The 21,568-nt window shown below is 42.2% G+C and overlaps 1 protein-coding gene across 1 annotated transcript in view; it reads right to left on the bottom strand.

The window, feature by feature from the left end:
• Positions 1–1,469: 1,469 nt before the first annotated feature.
• The window catches only part of PELI2 (pellino E3 ubiquitin protein ligase family member 2), a 159,173-nt gene continuing 139,074 nt past the window's right edge, over positions 1,470–21,568 (bottom strand). The window contains exons 3-6 of the mRNA XM_045823251.1: positions 20,970–21,071; positions 13,425–13,622; positions 11,473–11,661; positions 1,470–6,205 (exon numbers count right to left, since the gene is read on the bottom strand). Coding sequence (XP_045679207.1) covers positions 5,639–6,205; positions 11,473–11,661; positions 13,425–13,622; positions 20,970–21,071 — 1,056 coding nt within the window. The 3' untranslated portion in view covers positions 1,470–5,638. The remainder of the gene's footprint in view (positions 6,206–11,472; positions 11,662–13,424; positions 13,623–20,969; positions 21,072–21,568) is intronic.

The raw sequence follows: 21,568 nt of genomic DNA, 5'->3' as shown, positions 1-21,568 counted from the left end.
CTTTTCAGTTACTATGAATAATGCTGTTATGAACATTCATGCATAAGTTTTTTTGTGTACACATTATTTTTAATACTTTGGGTATATCCCTAGGCGTAAAAATGCTGTCACATGGTAACTGTACATTGTACCTTTTCAGGAACTGCACAATTGCTTGTCTCAAAGCAGCCACACTATTTTGTGATCCCACCAACAGTGCACGAGCTTCCAATTTTTCAACAAGTTGTCAACACATTTTTTATTTTAGCTGTCACAGTGGCTATAAAGTGCTAACTCATGGTGTGGAGTTCCCTGATGGCTAATGATGTTGAGAATCTCTTTATGTGCTTATTGGTCATCTATTTTCTTTGGAAAAATATCAAATATTTTGATACTCAAATATTTTGATCATTTCTTAAACTGGGGTGTTTTTTATTGATGAGCTAGGAGTTCTTCACATATTCTGGGTACAACTCCCTTATCAGAAACATGATTCACAAGTATCTTCTCCCATTTTGTGGGTTGTCTTTTTACTTCAACTGTGTCCTCTGATACACAAAACATTTTAATTTTAATAAAGTCCAATTTATCAATCTTTTTCTTTTGTTGCTTGTAGTTCTTGGTATTGTATTTAAGAAATCATTGGCTAACCCAAGGCCACAAAGGTTTACTGTTTTCTTCTAAGAATTCTATAGTTTTAGCTCTTTGATACATTGTGAATTAATTTTTGTATACCATGTAAGGTAAGGGTCCAACTTCATCTTTTGCATGTGGATATCTAGTTCCAACTGTGTTTGTTGAACACAATTATTTCCCCATGAATACTGTACCCTTGCTGAAGGGGATGTGTGTTACAGCTGTAACGATGTTTATTCATAATAACACAGCTCACAACTGATGGCATGTTCAATTTGGTAAAAGTACGGTACACTTAACTCCTGAAAGAAAAGCCCATATAAGTGTGCATTTGCTCTTTTTGTGAAGTGAAAAATCTACTTATCTCAACAATACTAAGATTCCTTAAATATCAATGTGATGGAAAAAAATTACCATAAATATATGTATTTTCTTATGAAAGACATCAGTTTAAGACTTGAAGGTTTATACATAGTCCTTGTTGTTAAATGTGAATGAAGACTTTCACAAAAGTAGCAATACGAGTTTAATGATCAGATAGAAAAATCCATGAGTTCTACAAGCCAGGTGAAGGTCATTGGGAAGTTAATTTGACAGTAATGTAATGTCACAAGAAATAGTAATATAAGCACTGATGACATTTTTTCAGTAAGAAAACTAAGGAGATTTTCAGGATCCAGACTTTCATATGTATGCATTGTGTGGAATATAAAACAAGAACAAGCGTAATTGTTTGGGATCAGCTTGGAAGCTGGAGAAATGCAAACACTCAAGTCTACTTTCGTGTTAACTTCCTGCTGGACGTCCCGGGGAACTCACGAGCGCCGCAGAGTCTGAAGACAACCACTCACAAACACACTGAGATCCGTTTAATAGGTTTTGAAGATTTTTTTTCCTGTAAAATGGCTTGTATTTCCACAGGTACAACAGTGAAGAAATAATTTTTCAATTTGACATGAAATATAAAAGAACAGTTTTACAAATATAGCCATAAAATTTAACCGCTCATAACACTATACATGGCAAATATGACCACTCCTGCACTTCTAGCCTATTCAACACACAGAAGGAATCTGTCACCTCAGCTTTAAAAGAAAAAAAAACTTCCCTTTCACTGAGTTTATTTTGTTTAGAAATAGTTAAACAGAACTGGAGAAATATTTGCTTTTCCCTACCTTCCTCTAGGGATTGTTCATGAGGGCTAAAGTTTACTTGAGAGGATATACATTTCATAAAAAAGAAACACTGAAACTTCTTGTTTCACTACTTCAATAATTCTTACATTCTTTTCAGAAGATCCTCAAGTGTTCTCATTAGCCTCTGACCGGGTCATAAAGAAAGGATCCCGTTCCGCTTCCAGCACCGAAGGAGGAACTTCACACCTTCCGCCCAAGCAGGCTGAACGATGGGCGATGGGCGCACCAGACTGACAGGCAAGGGGTGGAGCTGGGCCTGGCCTAAACTCAAGGTTCTGAGGTTTGTCTGTCAGAAACTCCACTGTCACCAGGCAGGACTGCATGAAGATAACTAGGGTTTAGCCAGCTCTCACAACGGTGTGATCACGGCCTTCATGCAAATCCGGAGAACTGAATGGCTCTAGAAAAGGAAGTTAATCAAAATCATAGAAGGGCAGGTAATAATTCTGTAACCTATGTTACCCTTAAATTAAGAAGGGGCAAATGTTTTCCTTAAACTCTTAAAAGTGCCCAAACAACAATACTGAGCTCCCATATAACAGGGGTTTGAGTTTTTCTATGTAAGCAAAATGAAGCATTGAAACTTATGAAAAAAAGTCCTCCTCAACTTTCCTGATCAGTATATGCAATAACTTAAAACAGTTTTTCTACTGATGCCGGAAATAAATTCTACTACAATCATGTGTATGCCGGTTCCTGGCACATTTCTGCATCCAGATTCATTAGTCTCCTTAATGGAGCCCGTCATTTTTCCAATGGCTTTCTCCTTTCCTAAACCCTAACCCTGAAATTCTATAACCAGTTACATCACGTGGCTTCCCTGAGGCACAAAGGTACCAGACTCTATAATTAACTATTGAGGAATGATAAATATGCTCTCTATTTATATTAAAAGATTTTAATTCTTTTGGGCCACAGGGGAGGGGGAAAAACCACCCCGAAAAGCTTAATACTTACTCTGCAGTGTGAACTGTAGCCCTTTTTGCAAAAAGCATAACCAAATAAGGGAAATGTTAAGAGTTGCAGCATGCATGACCTGGCAGCACCAAGTATTAATAAAAAAATTCCAGACTAGAAAAATATTGAGTTGTATCCCATTCATTCTGAATCTTTTTTTTTTTTTGTAGTAAACAACTGAAAAAAAAAATCTATGGGAATACATCTCTGGGACCATACTTCTAGAAACCTATTCACAAAAGGCATTTTGGTCAGGCCGAGCTCAGGATAATCGGTCAGTGATTTCCTATGAACGTACATGGGGGAGGGAGACTCACCCTTTCATGTGACGCAAGACATAACTAAAGTGATCTTTGAGAAGTTACCTTTTCTGAACTCCATTACTCTACTTTGGAGAGCTGGAGTTCTCTATTCTTACAAACTAACTTGCTCCCAACTCAAAAAGAAATCTTAATAGCCAAAATTATAAGGGGATCTGACTAGATGTGGCCGAGACGAGCACAGTTTCCTTGTTGCAGACTTGCCCTCCCCCTGCTTCTTAGGCAGGGTGGGAGGGGACCTCACGTGGAGGTCAGAGGGCAAGACGCAGTGCTGACAGAGGGCAGCTCACTGTTCCCCCTTCCAGGACTTTAGAATTTATTACCCAAATTTCAACTTTTTAGCTATCTGACTTTGCTAAAAGTCAGAAGCTTTTCAGGTTGGAAGATAATTTTATTTTGGGACATATGTTGTATGCAGAACTGCTAGACATATACAATTCTTGAAAAGGAAAATTGTATCAGACCATATTTCTGGAAAAAAATTTTTTGACAGGTAAAATCCAGCCTTGCTGTGTGCAAGGCCATTTACGCTTTTAGGGTGTCCAGAGTCCTCAAACCACCTTGTGCAGCAAGATAAGGGCCTGTGTGCCTCCTCTACCAGTTTGTGGAGCCCAAAGAATCCAGACTGAAAGGACACACTCTGTCAGTGAAAGCTAAACACTGGAGACTCTGTCTGGCTAAATCAAAAGGCATGTGATGTATCACTTAGGCCATCCCATTGCTTCCTCTCTGTCTGCAGGGGAGGACGCTTCACAGAGCAGAGCGAGCTATCAGTCAGAGGGCTGCTGTTGGGTGTTCACATCACTCCAAACCTACCAACACAAAACACCTCCTTCTAAACAATAATTTCCATTAGAAAGAAAAACTATTTTGTAACTGAGAGGCTTAACTTTTTATATATTAAGTCAAATTAAGCAGCAGCAGTCAAGCGTAATATATCTTACCACTTTAAGGAAAAGGACATTTGAAAATGGGTTAGAACAATTGAATATAGGTAAAATATTTGCCAGTAGGCAAAACAGGGAAAAACCAATTCAAGTATGGATATAGTATATTAGAACCATATAAATTAGACAGCTTTACAAAAGTTAAGAGAAGTGTAGCACAAACGTGCAATGCTCAATTAAGGGGATGTCAGTTTAAATAAATCCTCGTTCCAGGTGGCAGGGATCTGTCTCATCTCTGCCAGCTTTGTCCTGAAGGATCTTCCCATTCTGGGAGCAGTGACAGACCGGTACCACACAGAATGAGCATCCAGGAATTATTATTCCAAGTGAAATGAAAAGAGCAGAGAGGGATGGAGGCGCTCATCTGAAATTCTGATTTAATTAATCCTCTGTAAACACTCATTTGCGCTTTTTAAATCAGGAATTTCCAATGATCTCTGCAGATGCACCACTTGGTGCTGCGTGTGTCTAATGATCACATTTAAATGTGGTTTGATTTGCAAACATTCTCAAGACTTGCAGCCCACAGGCCGTGAGGGGAGGTGGCAGATGGCGGGGCGGGAGTGGATAAACACGCCTGTGTCATTGTGATGTGTCGCTCTTGGGCTTGCAGAATGTTGGCTTTCTTAAGGAAAAAAAATTATGAAACCCCAACAAGTGGTTTTAAAAAGTAAAATCTCATTTTTAATCGCTCTTAAATCTTAAACAATTTGGTAAGCAAATCACCTTGCTGTCAGAGTACCTAGACTGTGTTTCCCACTGCAATGATCACTGGCGGTGAAAGAATTTCTAAGAGATGCTACATTTTAATCACCCAAACAGTTCTGGCCATGCACGATGTGAGTGTCAGGGACAAAATGTATTAGACAGAAATAACAAAAACCAGACTAAAAAGTTAGGGAAAATTCTTTGTTTGAAGTGCCAAGGTATTTGGTGAATGTGTATATAAAATAATTAAATTCCACCAAAGTTAATAAAAAACCAAAACCAAAAACAAAAAATAGGACAACATATGAATATTCTCTCCCCCAAACAAAAGAAAAACAAATCAGAAAAGAAGCCCCCGATTTCAAAACCACAGCCCGTGCCTAAGGTCCCCTGCCCACCACAGCATTTCGCAGAGCCACCCCTCTGGTGTCTGGTCAGGTTCTGGCTTGCGCCGGGGGCTCCCGGACGCCACCTGTCCTTCAGGCCATACCTGCACCCTGCAGCAAGGGAGGTGGTGTACTGTGAGCCAACAACTTTTGAATACAGTTCTTCATTTGTAAAATATGATTGAAAGTGTTACCCGAAGCTACAAAGGAAAAAAAAAGTTTATAAACCCAAGATTAAAATAAAAGCATGGTGTTTTAAATTCAATTATTACAAAGATGATGTGGTTTAATCAAGCAGACTTCAATGACGATGCTGCTGTTGTGAGCATGCAACACACCACTGATATCTGTTAATTCCCAGCATGTTTCATTGCTGTGTTCCCTCTTTCCTCCCAGCCTCACCCCCCCACCCCTTAATAAACAGCATTATAAAAAGGTAAAATCGAGAGTTAGTGGCAAAAATCTTCACAGTAACTTGTTAATAAAGTCGTAGATGGCTGTCAAGGGCATCAGTCTACTGGACCCTGGAAAATTAATTTGATGCAGTTCTGCTCCCCAACCAGCTGCGTGGCACAGAAAGGGCAGGCAGCATGAAACGCGTGAGTTCCGTGAGGCAGCGGGATCTGAGACCAGTATTTTGCAGACTTCTCTGAGCACACATGTCCACACGGGGTGAAAGCATGTGTGGGCGGTCCCGCGTCTACATAAAACCCGGCCTCGCAGCCGAGCCACAGAGGCACGTAGGGGCCCACAGTCCTGCACATGGGGCACTCCCTCTCGTTGGCCTCCGTGTCGCTCCGGTGGCCCCAGTTGTGGTACCCGTGCACGTGGCCGCAGCTGAGGTAGGCCCAGGGCTGCTTCTCCTCCACCACCTCCTTCCTGTTGATGCTGGGGAAGGCCAGCGTGTTGAGCCCCACGGGGCACTGAGGCCGCGCCGCGTTGATCTCCTGCCGCAGGGCTTCTATGTGTTTCTGTGTCGGGGCGTGGAAGAGGCCGTCCGCCGTCCTCCAGAGAAGGGTGGCCCCGCACAGGTCGATGAGGGAGCCATCCTGCAAGACGTTGGTCTCAGTTTCCACCTGGAACAAGTGTGGTGGACATGCATTTAGCAGCGAAATTCGGCAAATGGCTCTGACATTCTTTCCTCTCAAAATGTACAGGTCCCCTCTGAAGTAAGCTCAGGGAGGCAGTTTATCGGACCAAAGCCAGATCTGGGGGAGTGACTGCGTCCCCGAGCCTCAGCTTCCTCAACTGAGCACTGGATACAACACACACACACTGCAGGAGCAAAGCCCTAAGCACAATCTACCTGGCTGAGTGTTCAGTTAACATAGCGGTGATTTCAATGAGCACCAATCTCAGATTTTTACTTCCCCTCCTCCAGGCAGCCATACAATTGCTCTCTGCTCTCCTGGAGGGGGAGATGCCCTACCAGTGCACCCAGTGAAGACCGAGCTCACTTCCCACAGTCAACCTGGAAGACCCCACGGGGCCCTGCAGTCACGACTGCAGTGGTCCCCATGGTTCCTGCTGACCCCCTGGCTCCCGACAATGGCATTTCTCCTGCATTTGTAGCGCTTGGAGCAGAACAGCTTGGTGGGAGCCTCCATGTTTGAGAGGACAGCTGGGCTGAGCACCAGGCACTCACAGGCTGAGGAAGAACTGAGGGGAAGCACAGGTAGCACAGCAGGAATCTGAGCGCTGCCTCCGCATGCAGCACATGCGCTAAGCCCTATGGTGTGAGACCAATACCCCCTCCCACTGCCCACCATCCTGAAGAGCCTGTTCCTTAGCAGTGGGAGCCAGACGGCCCGGCTGACGGTCAACAGGTGTGGCAAGTGCTGTCCATGTGCTGCCCATGTGCTGCCCCTTCACCACGGGGGCTGCGAGCGTGGACTCCAGAGCCCACTGCCTGGGTCTGAATTCCTGCTCTGTCACCTCCTGCTCTGAGGCCTGGGGCCATTAGAGTCCTGGCCTATCAATTTCCTCTTCTGTAAAATGTAAAGAGATTAGGGATTGTAAATGTTAAGAAGTTGATACAAATAAAATGCTTGGAACAGTGTCTGGGATGCAAGAAGCGCTGTGTAAATGTTTGCATCTGTGACTTTGATGATGACAAAGTCAGGTATGGTTTTTAAAGGGTTTTCCTTGAACAGACATTTGAAAAAGTTACCATCCTAAGTCAGCAGGTAGGATAGGAGACACAGCAGAAGGAGGCATGAAAAGGCCAAACACCACGTGCACTCAGGGAACAAGGAGCTCAAGAAGTTTCCACAGGTGGTTGAACGTGGCTGGATGGGGTTCAGGGCGTGGGGGCAGGACAAGAGGCCTAAGCTGGAGAGGTTGCTTGGCCTCAGGAGTCAACAAAGGGAGTCAGCAGGGAGTTTTATGAAGCTATAAAAGAACAGATTTGCCTTTCCAAACGTCCCTTCCGGAGGTGTGGAGGGCGGACTGGCTGGATATAGACTGAAGGTGGGAAAAAGGGAATTCTCTCTCCAGGCCAGGAGGGTGGGCATGGCGCAGCAGAGAGAGTATCAGTGGCAAGAGACAAGGGGCACAGGTACCAAATGTGGAGGAATCAGACTCATGGTCCTTAGCTCCTAATTTAGGAAGAAAGACTTACACATCTGGCTTCACTCAGTGTTTACCTAGAACGGGTTTTTCCATGGACAGGGAATCGAGCAGAAATGGCAGATTTGGGGGAAAGGATAGTAAGGTCAGTTTGGGGTGTGTAGGGCCTGTGGGCTGTGCAGTGTCTGTACTGCCATGCACATAGGCATGTGGGACTGCAGCCTCTGAGACAGATGTGGCGCAGAGAAGGATTCATCGGCATTGAGCTGAAGTCCTGCAGTGGATGGCATTGCCCATCAGGGTCCCTGGGAGGGCAGGGAGGATGGGGACAGAGCCAGGCCTCCCCCTACTAAGGCTGGGGTGCAGAAAAAGAGCCGTGTAAGGGGAAGAGAGGTATGGGCAGAGCAGAAATTGCCATTCTCTGGCTCAAAGGGCTGTGCTGGCTCTCCACTGCAATCAGGATGGATGAAGCCCAAACTTCTGACCATTCATGATATGGCCACTCAGCTTCTGCAGCTGGAGCTAACTGTGGGACAGGGCTGCCCGTGCTGCGTGCACGGGGTCCGAGCCTGTGCATGCGTGAAGCTGGACTGCCCACAGGAAGGTGCAGGAGTGCCCTCTGAACAGAATTCTCCATCACACCCACCCACGTCCACCCTGCAGCTTGGCAAACTCCCACTGGTCGTTCAGGTCTCCTGGGATGGCACTGATTCAAGAACGTGGAGCCACCACGTGGAAGAACCAGGACTGGAAACTGTGGCCTGACTTCAAAACCATTAATATATCGTGGCTGCCCAGAGAGCAGCCTGTTTTCCTTCTTATTTGTTATTTCTTATGTGCTTCCACTGTCTCTCAACACAATGTGTAGCTTTTCTCCAGAATACAGTGTGTGGGGGGCAGGACGATGAAGACACCACTGTGCAGAGGCAAGGGTTCGGATTTTCTTTGTCAAATTCTACAAAAACAAAACAAAACAAAGCAAAACAAAACAAAACAAAACAGAGCAAGGAGAAGGCACCAGGAACAGACAGGGCTGTGGGAGTGAGAGGCAGTTCAAACCTAACAACCGCAGCATACCAGATGGCTGAGCTTAGAGGGGGGAATTCAAATCCCCATCTGCCACTTATGAGCCAGTGACAGCCTTTTAAAGCCCGGTTTCCTCACCTGTAAATGGGGACAGTGACAGCACTGACCGCATTGGGTTGCTTTGAGTAACAGAGAGAATTAACACAAAGCACTTGGTACAGCCTACGTGTAGTGACACTAGGGTTATTTTTATAATTTCGCCTAAAATTAGGTAAGTAAATCAACGTAACTGAATTTACCTAATTTTACACAAAGCCAATATAGCTTAATAAAATAACCTCGAATATAATTTGATAAAATACTCGAGTCTGCTAGAGCAATATGGTAAATGTTACCATGTTATCGCTGACCAGGTAAATGAGGAGGGCACAATTCATAGTTCATTCGCCTATTTATTAACTCAGGGTTAAGCTCCTGAAAAAAATACTGCCCCCACATTTAAGTATGTTGATCAAGTACAAAGTACCAAGGGTGCATCATTTGCTGTGATAATGAGAAGCCAAGGTAACCTATTAGAAACGCAAGAGGATGAGGACTCACACTAAACGCCGACTGTGACGTTAACACAAAACACCCTGCCAGCAGGCATCGGCTCTCATTGTGACAAATATTCGGGACTCAGCTGGTCACTTTCATCTCCACAGTTGCATATTAAAGTACAAGTGATGTCTGTAGATAGACATAGTTTACAGCAACTCCTACCAGCAACACGCACAGGACCAAAGAGTCATACATCGGAATGAGAAGTGCAAAGAATCAGTGCAGGGCTTCATCCTGGACAGAGACAAGCTCCCCCAAGTACACAAGAGGGGACTGCAGGGAGGACTCTGTCACCCACAAGCCCAAGGTCAGACTGACAGAAACCTGGAAATCTTTACTGCTGACCAGGCCAATTATATGCTATCATCAAATGGTACAGCATGGCTTTCTGTAGGTCTAAGGGTCACTTACAGGAAAAACTTTAAATTAATTAGTCTATATTTAAAACAATCCATTCAAGCTATTTCTGGAGTTGTTTCCGTAGCACTGTGAACTTCCCTGGCACACTGCAGAAGTGTGAGCCAGGCCCCCCCATGTTTATCAGAGCGGCAAGGCACGCACGCTGGGACGTGTCCCCCTGGACAGACAAGCCCTTCTGGGCTGCTGCGTGTGCTTTACACCTGCCCAGGAGGCAAATGCTCTGGTGGCAACCGTCTCAGGTGAGAGCCAGGTGTGACTCCCCTCAGGATGTTACGGAGTGGCGGCCCGGAGTCTAGACTCAATCGGGGAGCCTGAGTTTCAACCCAGTCTGGTGTCACCTTCTAACTTTGTGACCCTGGGCAATATGTACCCTCTCCAGACCATGCTTTCCTCATCCACATAATGGGGACAATGCCAGTCCCCTGACAAGGCTGCTGCGCAGGTTAAATTCTGAGCTGGCATCTCTGAAACGCCAGTGCGGGGCCTGCGCCCGGCAGCCTTTCCCTGACTTCCTGCTGTTCCCAGTAGAACGACGAACAGCCAGTGTGGCCAGCCCAGGTCAGTGCCGTGTACTAGCATCCGGTGATCGGAGGCAGAGTAACCCGGGAAGATGCTTTCACCTTCTCTTCCCTGTGTAAAATCTCTTTAAAAATGTTTAGGCCAAGTTTACGGAATTTGCTCGGCCTTTCTTAGAAAGCACTTCTCATATTTACTCGGCCATGATGCTGCAAGGCTGGGCTTTAGGGTCAAACAAAGAAGTTGTACCCTAGCTGAATAATGGTATGAAATAGAAATTTAAACAATTCCCTAAAAACGAACAGCCAGCAGAGAACAGCAAGCCAGGACAGTAAAATAGTCCCCTGTCTTCTTTCTCCGCCTTAAAAATATCTGGTTACCATCTTTCTCTCTGAAAAATGCTAGACCAATCCTCTATTTCCCTGTATTTTTTTCTATGGGAGTTCAGAAGAAAACATTTATTCCCTGTTGTTCTAGCTTCTACCTAACAGTTAATTAAAAGTACTGGAGTAGAAACCTTACTGAGGACGCTTGCGCACTGTGCCCCAGAACTACGGCAAGGCCAGATACCCAAAGCTGCTCACTGAAGGTACTGTAATTACACTCCATGGAAGAAAAGGGTAAAAAACTAACTGCGTTAGGGCATTTGGGGTAAGTAGTAATCGTTCTAGGAAAATATTAGCATGCCAAGTCAATGTACTATGTGAATTGATTTAAGTAAAAAGCCATAACTACAATTTTGGTGAACTATTTAGGGAATTATATATTAATTTCTTACTATAAATTTTTAAAAAGGTAATAACTAATTATCTTTTAGTTCTGGAAAGTCTAGTAAATTATTCTGTAAATCACAATTTTCACTAGTCAAACTGTTCAGGCTTTTTCCAAATTAGTAAAGTTTTACACTAAAAATAAGTTTATTCTTCTTAAAGTAAATGTAAGTGGACTTTCATGGTGAGTGATATAATAAGAGATTATGCTCTTAAAGTTGTAAGGAACAACAGGTAATTTCCTTCCGCTCTGAGGAAAGCTTAATCGTTAACAAAAGGAGGCTGTTCCCCTCCCACTTGCAGGGGCTTGCCGGACACTCCTTCTGCCCGCCGGTGGTGCCCAGCCCCCGTGCCCCTGAGAAGGGTCTGAATTCCAGGGGAGCGGAGGGCAGTCCTCAACTCAGGCTGTTGTCGCTGCACTGGCCGGAGTGAAGTCTACTCACCAGCTTTCCCCTCTGCTGGGCCGACCTGGTTTCTCGCAAGGTGTACACGTCTCCGCAGACAGAGATCTCACGCCAGACCCCGGGCTGGGACTCCTCCGTGAAGCCCCCTCTGGGATGCATCACCAGGACCCCATTTGTAGTGAGCCCGTCCATGTGGCCGTCAGGGTTTTTCCATTTTGCTGCCTTTTCCTGGAGAGCAGGAAAAAAACCATGTTAAGATCATGTTAAGAAATGAAGGGACTCTAGAATCTCTTTAAAATACTGGCTAGGAGCAGAGGGGAGGAAAGTGGTGAATTTTCATTTTCTATTTAAAACTAGTAACCAGAATAATAAAATATGCAATTAGTCCAACAGTAGGAAAGAAATGGTAAAATGGATAAATCATTTATCTCCAGAGACACATTACATTTATTTTGGGAGCTTAAAAAAAATAACCTGATGCCTGGGCCTCCCCCTCAGAGATGCTTTCTCACGTCCCCCACCCCCTGTGATTGCAGAATCTGGTGTGTACTCTTCAGTTTATCTGTGCAGTGCTCTCATCTTACTATTTGAAGATGCTTTACATGAACTCATTATCAGGGAAATGTGCGGAGGAAGGGAAAACATTTCCATGAAACATACAAAATTTCAGCAAGTGTGAAGCCAACAATTTGTGGCCACTGTATTTTCATATGAATTGGTACGAATACCCTCACAGGTGGAAGGCCAGAGCAGCTTGATATAATGCAGGGCAGACACTTGGATGATGGTGCCACAGTGATTTCACTCTTTTCTCTTAGGGACAGAGCCAGGTATCATTCCCATGACTCGGGTAGGTCCTGATTACAACAAGCCAGTTATGATGGCCCCAGCCGCGTGCCAATGACTGGTTTAGGGGTGGGCGTGTGGCTGAGTTCAGGCCAATGGCACCAAGTGAGTCTTCTGGGAGGCTTCCTGGAAAGACCTCTCTGCTTGCAAGAGATCCACAGTGCCTCTGCCGCCTCTGCTTCGGCAAGAAGCTTCCACGCTGTGGGGCATGCGGGGGTGCAGGAGCCACCTCTCACCCAGAGGTCGAGACCTCACCCGAGGAAGCTAATGTGCCAGAGAGGCAGAGGACCAGACAGAACCTGGTTTCCTGGAGGTCACAGAACCACTGAATAACCAACCCTCAAGCTGGCCTTCCCTTTTTTGGCACTTCTAATGTGGGGACTATACCTTTTCATTATGGTTCCAGGGGTGTCCAACCTTTTGCCATCCCTGTGCCACACAGAAAGAAGCAGAGTTGTCTTGGACCACACATTAAATACATAATCACAAAAAGATCTCATAATGTTTTAGGTAAGTTTACGACCTTGTGTTGGGCTGCATTCAGAGCCACCCTGGGCTGCGTGCGGCCTGCGGACGGCAGGTTGGACGACCCTGGAAGGCCATTTTGTGTGTATTTTTTCCCCTACAAAAATATCCTGATTCAAAAAGAAACTATATGAAAACTGGATATTCACTAGAACTTTCGGGGTTTAATTTACATGGAAGCCCTACAACAGCAGAGATTTTTAATGTTTTGTTCTCTGTGATATCACATTTATAACCCAATATGAACATAGCAAACACTCAATTTTTAAATGAATGATTAACATTTTCCTTTAAACCCTAATTATCTAGATTTGACTGCTTATTTTTCCCTATGAAATAAATCCCCTTAAGTCCACCATAAATACATTATGCATGATGTTGAGATATACTTTAAAAAGTAATTACTATACATAGTATAGTTATTATGGCAAATAAAACAAGTAATGATAATTATTTTCAGATTTTTAGTAACAGCTTTTCAAACTGGCCATCTGAAAACTAAAATCTCAAAATCTAACTAGAGGCATCATGTAGAGCGAATGTCTGGATCACAATTAAATGTTGTATGTGATAATAAGAAGCATTTTTCTTGAGACAATGGACACAGTCAGAGTACTTACCCCAAGAAATATGTTTTTGGAAGAGTCGAACCCGGCCGCGAAGATCCGTGCTGTGTAAGGCTCACTCCTGTCGCAGACTATCCTGCAGGCGAACCGGGAGATGGTGCTTTGTGTGATCTGGGCCTCGTCGCTGTTCTGACCACCAGAAACTGTGTCTGTGACAACGAAGTCGATGGGGCTTTCGGTTGATCTGCCCACCTAAGTAAATCGAAATACTCGTAACTCCCTTGAAAAACGTCATCACGCCACCAACTTCGCTCAAGGGGAATGAGTGTTCAAGATCCCTTTAACATTCATTATCTCTGCCTCGAGGGTCAGAATTTAATGAAAACTTCAGTTCCCCTTTTCTTTTTTAAACTAAGGGAGATGATGTGGTATAACCAACCATCCAATCTTAAATATTAGAAGAAAAGCTCAACTTTCTATTCTGGAAGAAGAAGAGATCTTACTCCAAACAGAATGTACCTCTTGCATCAGGCAGGAGCATTACTTTCATGGTGAATCATTCTGTGTGTGTGTGCGCACGCGTGTGCACGAGCATGCACGCGTGTTTGCAGGTGGAAAAAAGCAAGATTTTAAAGGAAGCCAACAAACAAAGGAACTCTTGCCCCCACCCCTGTCCACTCCAGGACCTGGCTTTGCCCTCTGTGCCAACACCGCACCCCCCACCCCCCCCCCCGGGACTCACAGCACACAGCCGGAGCGGCCATAACCCAGACGCAGAGATCAAACACCTGTCACCACTCCTCCGTGCAGCCAGGACGGAGAGACAGGGCTACACAGGTCGGCCCAAAGTCTGGGTGCGGTCCAGTGAAAAATAAAAGCTGCTCTTAACAGTTCAACTTTGGAGTTTTAAAAACTCTCTTGGGAAAGTCTAAGAAGTTGCCAATAATATTATATTGACTTACTTTCCTTGATAAGTTAAAATGCTGCCAGAGAGAAATGTATTTCCTTGGCCAGATCTTACAGTTCTAACAAAGCTTTTCATAAGCAATAAATCCAAATAAGATGAGGACTGCTCTGTCTTCTGAACTGGGAGAAGTTAAGAATTTGTTTATAAATAAGGAAAACTCAAGACAAAATAGTAAAATGTTTATGTAATCATGCTCTATGAATCTCTAACTAGAAAATGATGATAAGTGTTATATATGCCAAAGAGACTTGACTTAAAATCAGTTATGTGTATGTAAATGCGTCCTTTCTCCCCACACAGACTGATGTTCTAACAGCAGTGACTTTGATTCTGAGCGGCCAATGGGAGGAACACCAGTGTGTACATGTAACATCCCCAAAAGTCAATTTTCCAGGTATCTTTATCCTGATCTCAAAATTCTATCTAAAATATAAGCAACATTAATATACTTTTAATCCAAATGCATGAAAGGGAAAACTATTAATATATCATGCATAATTTAGCTCTGCTTGCTTCCTGGAACAACATTAAATTTATTTTGTAAATCTCACATATACATTCTCATGCACAGACTATTTCAAACCAACCAACAACAGACAACTATTTTCTCTTATTTTTTTTTTACCAACCTTAATTTCTTGTCCTAATGAAATGTGCCTAGAATAAACTAAACCACTGGGTTCACTGAAACTCATCAACTTAAGTAGATACATACTGCCTGAATGTATGCATGTCAGGTTTAGAAAACTGTAACTTGTTAAAAAATGCAACATAAAATGTAAATTAGAGATATTACAAAATCAAATCACCATACAATTCATCTTTCTATGGTTGCAGAATCTTCTCTCTGCCACATTCATTTAAAAGCTGGGTATGTAACTCAGAAGCTCCAATTCAGACCGCTCTAATTATTTTTTTAAAGTCTTTTTTAAAAAGCTATTCTCTTAGCTACTTTCAAGTATGTAATCAGCATTACTAACTATAATCACCATGCCGCACATTAAATCCCCAGAACTTACTCATCTTACATCTGGAAGTTTGTGCTGTTCGACCAGAACTCCCTCACTCCCTAGACTACACCCCTCCAGCCCCGGCTAACCACCATTCTAGTCTCTGTTTCCATGACTTCAATTTTTAATAGATTCCACATATAAGTGATAAGTCTTTCTCTGACTTATTTTACTTAAAAAGCTTTTATGCAATTGAAGAAGTAACAAATACTTATTTAAAATATTTCACAAAATAGACAAGTATAAAGGAGAAAATAAAGACTACTCCAAACTCAGAAACAAACCCATCCTGAGCCTCTATTCCAATGAAGCTTAGGAGTAAAATGTGACCTTCTAAAACTGCCTGGTCACCTCACAAAACCCAGAGTTCTCACAACACAGTCTCTGACCCAAGCTCCGACTCCTCCATGGAAGAGGGTAATGCCTTCTGAAGCTCTGTTATAAGCTCAAAGCTCAAACCGCGCTCTTGTAGAATGCCACACAACTGCTCCTTGTCTACAGAGATTATGCTCTTCAAGAAAGGCCAGCCTGATTTCATCCCAGTGTATCAAATTCATGTCTGGATCAATTAACTGAAATTGATGTAAAACATGACATTTTGTTCCAACTGGAACACATACTGCTAGGATCAATTATTTCAAGTCATGATACTTATCTGACTGGTCATACGGGATTTGTCAATGCACTTCCACTTGAACCTGCAGAGTGCAAGTACAATTTCATACTGCAGGTCACAAACTTCATGGTGCTTTTGCCAGGAAAAAAACTGAGCCACTTTCCTACTGAAAACTCACCGCCCACTGTGGAAAACTCAGATCCTGCCCTTTCTTTTGTTTACTGGACCAACTCTACATTATTTTAAGGACAGTCATGTGGATAGGCCAAGACGTTTCTGAATTCCATCTGATAATCATATATATCATGCTGACATGCATACCACAGCCACAAGTGAGAATTTTGATCCCTACTATGGGTAGTCATGAACACAGCATCATTTAGCACTTCCCATTTTAGTATATGTGAGAAAAGTTTAGGTCTGCCTGGCTGTCTGCTGAAGTCAGCACAGGTAAGAGTGTACGGGAGCACCTGAAAGGGCCTCCCTCATGTTGTCCAGCCCAATCCTTCCCATGTCCCTGCACCTGTAACACTGTCCGGCTTTCCTTATGACAAGGATGACATATTGCTGCTGCTATTCAGGACCAATCTCTCCACTGATGCCTGAGATCCCAATATTCTCCACTCCCTGAGGATTTTGCTGATATTGGCTCCTGTGCTGCCCCCTCCCCTGAATCAACCATCTCTCTTGAGACTGGATCATGCCATCAGCTGTCACACATTCTGGAGCTTCTCAAACTGGGCCTCTATGGAGTCAAGAACTAGTTTTGTTTTGTTTTGTTTAAATTTCAACCTACCAGTGATACTTTATAAAAAATGCAACAAAAATGAGTATTAGGAAAATGGTTACCTGTTTCAATGTGTCGGTAATACCGAAGTGCTATAACAATTTACAATTTCCTACTCATCTCACTCTGTATTGTTAACAGACATTTTGATGCTCGGCAGAGTACTGTTTAAGTAGTACTGTTCTAGACCAGTCTCTCATCTTTAAAAAACTCTTCCCTTTGCCTGCAAGCCACCCTCAAGCTACTGCCTCATTTCTCTGACTCACTTAACAGTGATACTTCTTGAAAAACCTGTCACTGGTTACTACCTCCACTTCCTTCCTCTTCCCCTCATCGTCTCTCCTCAACGCACTCCAGCTGCGCTCTGTCACCATGCTGTGCTGAAGCCACTCTTGCGGAGGTCTCCAGGCCTTATAGTCAGCCAGCATATCCTGGCCCATTTGAACCGGGTATTCAAATAATGAAACCCTTCCAGGCTAGGTGGTAAATAGCTCCCGTCTCTTCTCTTTCTGGTCTCTCCCTAGGTAATCTCATTAAATCAAATTTATTAGCCACAAAGCTCTGATCTCTCCCTGAAACTTCAGACTAGCATACCCAATCTCCATTTGGATGCCTCAGAGGCACCCTGACATGCTCCAAATAGAACCCTGATCCCCTTTGAACCGTAGATTCCCGATGTCAGGGGCTGACATCCAATTTCCTCAAGCTGAAAATCAATACCCAAGAATTATTCCTGATTCTTTCATCCACACCCACGTTTAGCCTTGTGGCCACCCTGTCAACTCTACCTTGAAAACACATCTTTCCCCACCTTAGTTCAGTTACCACCAGCTCTTACTTGGACCGCATGCCTTAGCTTCCAAGCTGGTCTTCTAGTTTCCCACTGGCCTCCAACCTTCTTCTCTACAGACAGTAGTTGGAGACATCTTTTAGAAACATAAATCAGGTTATACCTCTTTTTGCTTAAAATCCTCCAACAGCTTCTTCCAAACTCCTAGAACAAAACCCAAATTCTTTCCTTGGCCTAAAGGGCCTACCTCTCCCGGCCTGTCTGCCTTTTTAAGGTCATCTCATTTCACTTCCCTTCACCTTCACTCTGCTCCCGCCTCGCGGCCTCGGCACTCCGCCTGGAACGCCTGCTTGTTGTGGTCTCTCTGCCTCCTCTACAATGCAGGCGCCGTGGGAGGGAAGCCTTAGCTGTCTGTGGACAGGAACTAGGAGCAGGCACTCCAGAAATGAAACTGATGAATGGAAGGTCATGAGAGTGAACTTGACAGCTGTGAGAGATACACACACACGTTTTAAGGGATTACTATTGAAAAAATGTTGGTATTCTTAAACATTTTTCTCAACTATATAGATAGCTAGTGTTACCATCTAAAACTACTATAAGCCAACTAAACTGAACACCAACCAAACAAAACCTAAAAACTTAAGGTGCTGCAGCACCCAGGTCGGCATCTATGAAACTAAGAAATCCGAGAGGGACCGGCCACTTCCCTTCCCCTCGAGGCCAGAGTGTACTGGGCATTACCCGACAGGGACTCCCTAAGCCATTTCACCTTTTCCTTTGATGGCGTTCATAAACTATCTTCTTCTTTAGCTTTTACTTCACTTACTCTTTTCTTTTTCCTCTCTTTATCCCTGTTCAACGCGTACAAAGTTTCAGTTACACAAGATAGGTACCGCTAAGCTCTAGAGATCTGCTGGACAACATCAGGTCTATAGTTAAAAATACTGTATTGTGCACTCAAAAATTTTTCAAGGGGGTAGACATATTAAATGTTCTTACCATAATAAAAAATAGTAACAGAAGCTGAAAAAATTTCAGCTAAGTCTTTAATTCTTTCTGCATTTGCAGAGATGAAAAGGAAGAAAGTAAAGAATTAAGAAGAATGTGGTTGTACAATAATGAAAAATAGACACATTATGTCACGACATGTCACTTAAGGAATAGTGATGTAATGGCATGCGCCATCACAGTGACTTGATGCTTTCAATTGGTAAAACATGCACCACCAACAAATGTAAACCTTTTCAAAGAAGTATTTTAAAGTATACAGAGGTGGGTAAAAGGTTTGCAGTTGTGAGTACGCAAAATAGTTTATCCTTGTATTATCTCTTATTATTATTTTACAGGTGTAAACCTACTTTTGCCTACCTGTTTTTTAAATCTATACATTTAACACATTGAATTAAAAATGCATTTACTATATTTTAAAGCTTTTCTTAATTCACTTTTTTAGTATTGAGAATCTTCTTTGTAAAACAGTTAAAAAAATCTTACAAAGGGAAGCTACATAGTTTTGCAAAGCATTAAAAAAAAGAATTATTATGAAGTTCCACAGAAATACCAACAGGGAAGTATACAAATACTTATTTAGGAAGAGATTTTATTCTGTAGAACGAGAAGAAAAACTATTTGAAATATAAAATGAAATAGGATGAAAAATAAAACCACTTAATATTTTGTCTAAATATGACACATCTTGCTTTTGCGTTCAAACTGGCACCTACATAACCATGTCTATACCCATGACCATGATGACGGCTCTAACTAGCTATAAGGAGTTTAGTTTTTTAAATAGCTAACATATTCACGAAGCTCAAAAAATCAAAAAGTATGGAATACTTCCTGCCCCCAAAAGTATATAACACCCCCTGCCTAGTCCTCTTCCCCACAAAGGAAAATGCTTTACTTAATGCATATAAGCATTAAACATTTAATTATACTAATTTAATATTTAATGATTAATATACTATTTAAATTTAATATTTAATAACATTATTTACTTTATTAACATTCAACATTAAGTAATCTTAATTGAATATGATACTATCAATGGCTCAACATATTTAATTGTATTAATATTTAATTCATTAAATATGTTTGGAACTCTTTCTGTGTCTGCACACAAAGCTTTTCCTCATTGTTTTATAACCTTGAAAGCCCCATCTGTATTGCTGTCCCCAAATTCATGAAACTGGTCCCCTACTGAAGCACTTTTGGTTGTTTGTAAACTGTTACTATTCAACTACGTTTCAAGCAATGGCTTGATAAAAGTATCATCTTGCATGTATGTAGGGGTATCTCTGAGGCGAAGCTCTAGGAAGAGAAGAACTTTAGGAGGAGAAGAGCTGAGTTGAAGAGCGAATTTTGTACTTCTCATAGGCGTTTCCATTCGCCACCCCACAGAGGCCGTACCACTCTACAGTCTGTAGGGGAGTGTCTCCCACATCGCGGACAAAAACTTTTGGATTCCTGTCAGTCTGGTAAGGAAAGAAAATGGTATCTGTGTGATTTGAATTCACATTTCTGTTTTCATAAGCAAGGCTGAGCGTATTTTCTTCTTTGTAAACGCTATTTACATCCCTTTTTGATGTTAGCTTCTATGGTACTTTTTTGACATTTGTTTCAACATTTAATTAATAATTTAACTCTCCATACAAAAATGCAAAGCCTCATGGTTTCCAATTTGTGTTTGGTTGTTTATTTTATTAGCCTTAATTTATATTTCCTGTTGTTTTAAAGTACCAAATCTTGGATAAAGCAATTCTCTTTTTAAATTAATGATGACTTTTTTCCATTATTACTTCCTCCCTCCTGCTTTCTTTTGATGTATTCCTGGAGTTTCTATTACTTATTGCTAAAACTATTCCTGAACCTGTCCTCTGCTTTTTCATTTTTTAAATAGGACTTCAAAATTTTTTTTGAGATAAATGTTTAGTTCCTTAGCCCTCCCTCCCCCTCTCTTTCCCTCCCTTCTTCTAAATAACAGCACTTAAGTTTTTACATGTCTTCTGAGTATGCTGTCAGTCACATTTCATGGTTTTGGCTATATAATGTTCCCAGTTATTTTTAAAAAGGCCTATAATTGTATTTTGATGTCATCTGTGATTCAAGTGTTATTTAGGAAGTATTTTAAACATGCTGGCTTTTAAAAGTAGCTGGCTATAAAGATATTTATTCTTGTTATTCAAGTCTATTTTTATTGCATTGCGATCTGAGAATGTAATCTTTATGATTTTTTTTGCAGTTTTAGAATTAAGTTCTCTTAGTCTTTCAGAAACCAAGTAGAAATAAATTTTGTATTATCCTTGCCTCTTTCCTCTTGGGCATCCCCAGAAGCTAGTGTGCTAGAAGTTCTGATTACATATCAAAACACAGAACTGAAGGAATAATGTCCCGAAATTTCCATTAAAAAAAGAAACACGTTACCTGAAACATATCCGTATCTTTATCATGCGTGTACTCGACCACCACAGTCTGGTTCCTCGACAGAGTGTATGATATACTGTGTTGACCTTTGCAGCTGATAGCCTAATAATGAAATAAAAATACATAAAAATTCATTAATTTTTTGTTTCAACAACTTAACCACAGTTCTGTTTATAGTTAAGAGACATTATTCTACCAGCAAAGCCCAACACAAGCCAGCATTTTCCTAACACTCAGAGCCACCCCTGTGCTGCGCCCTGAGTTACAGAGCAGCCCGTGGCCGAGAGTCTGCTTTTACCAGGTGTCCTACCTTAATCTAAACAACATTTTACTCATTTCTATTCAAAGCTAATTTACCAGTTTGCAAGACTTGATTTAATCATATTCCCGGGGGCGGGAGCGGGGAAAGCACTTCCTCAACGTTATCTTAACTGATAGAATTTTTAGACTAACATGATTTATTTAAAATTTTAGGACTTATTTCACACTACAACAGGTAAGTCAGTAACATTTTGTTATGGTATTTTCCCTGTGTAATAGAGATTATAATCATAGTAAAAGAATCACTGAAAAAACTACAAATGTTCTGTAAGAATTTC

This window comes from Phyllostomus hastatus, unplaced genomic scaffold (genome assembly GCF_019186645.2).
Source record: "Phyllostomus hastatus isolate PE091 unplaced genomic scaffold, TTU_PhHast_1.1 phas_scaffold_501, whole genome shotgun sequence".
Taxonomy (NCBI): Eukaryota; Metazoa; Chordata; class Mammalia; order Chiroptera; family Phyllostomidae; genus Phyllostomus; species Phyllostomus hastatus.
The sequence above is the reverse complement of the archived record's forward strand: the minus strand, read 5'-3'. Positions and strand labels throughout refer to the sequence as shown.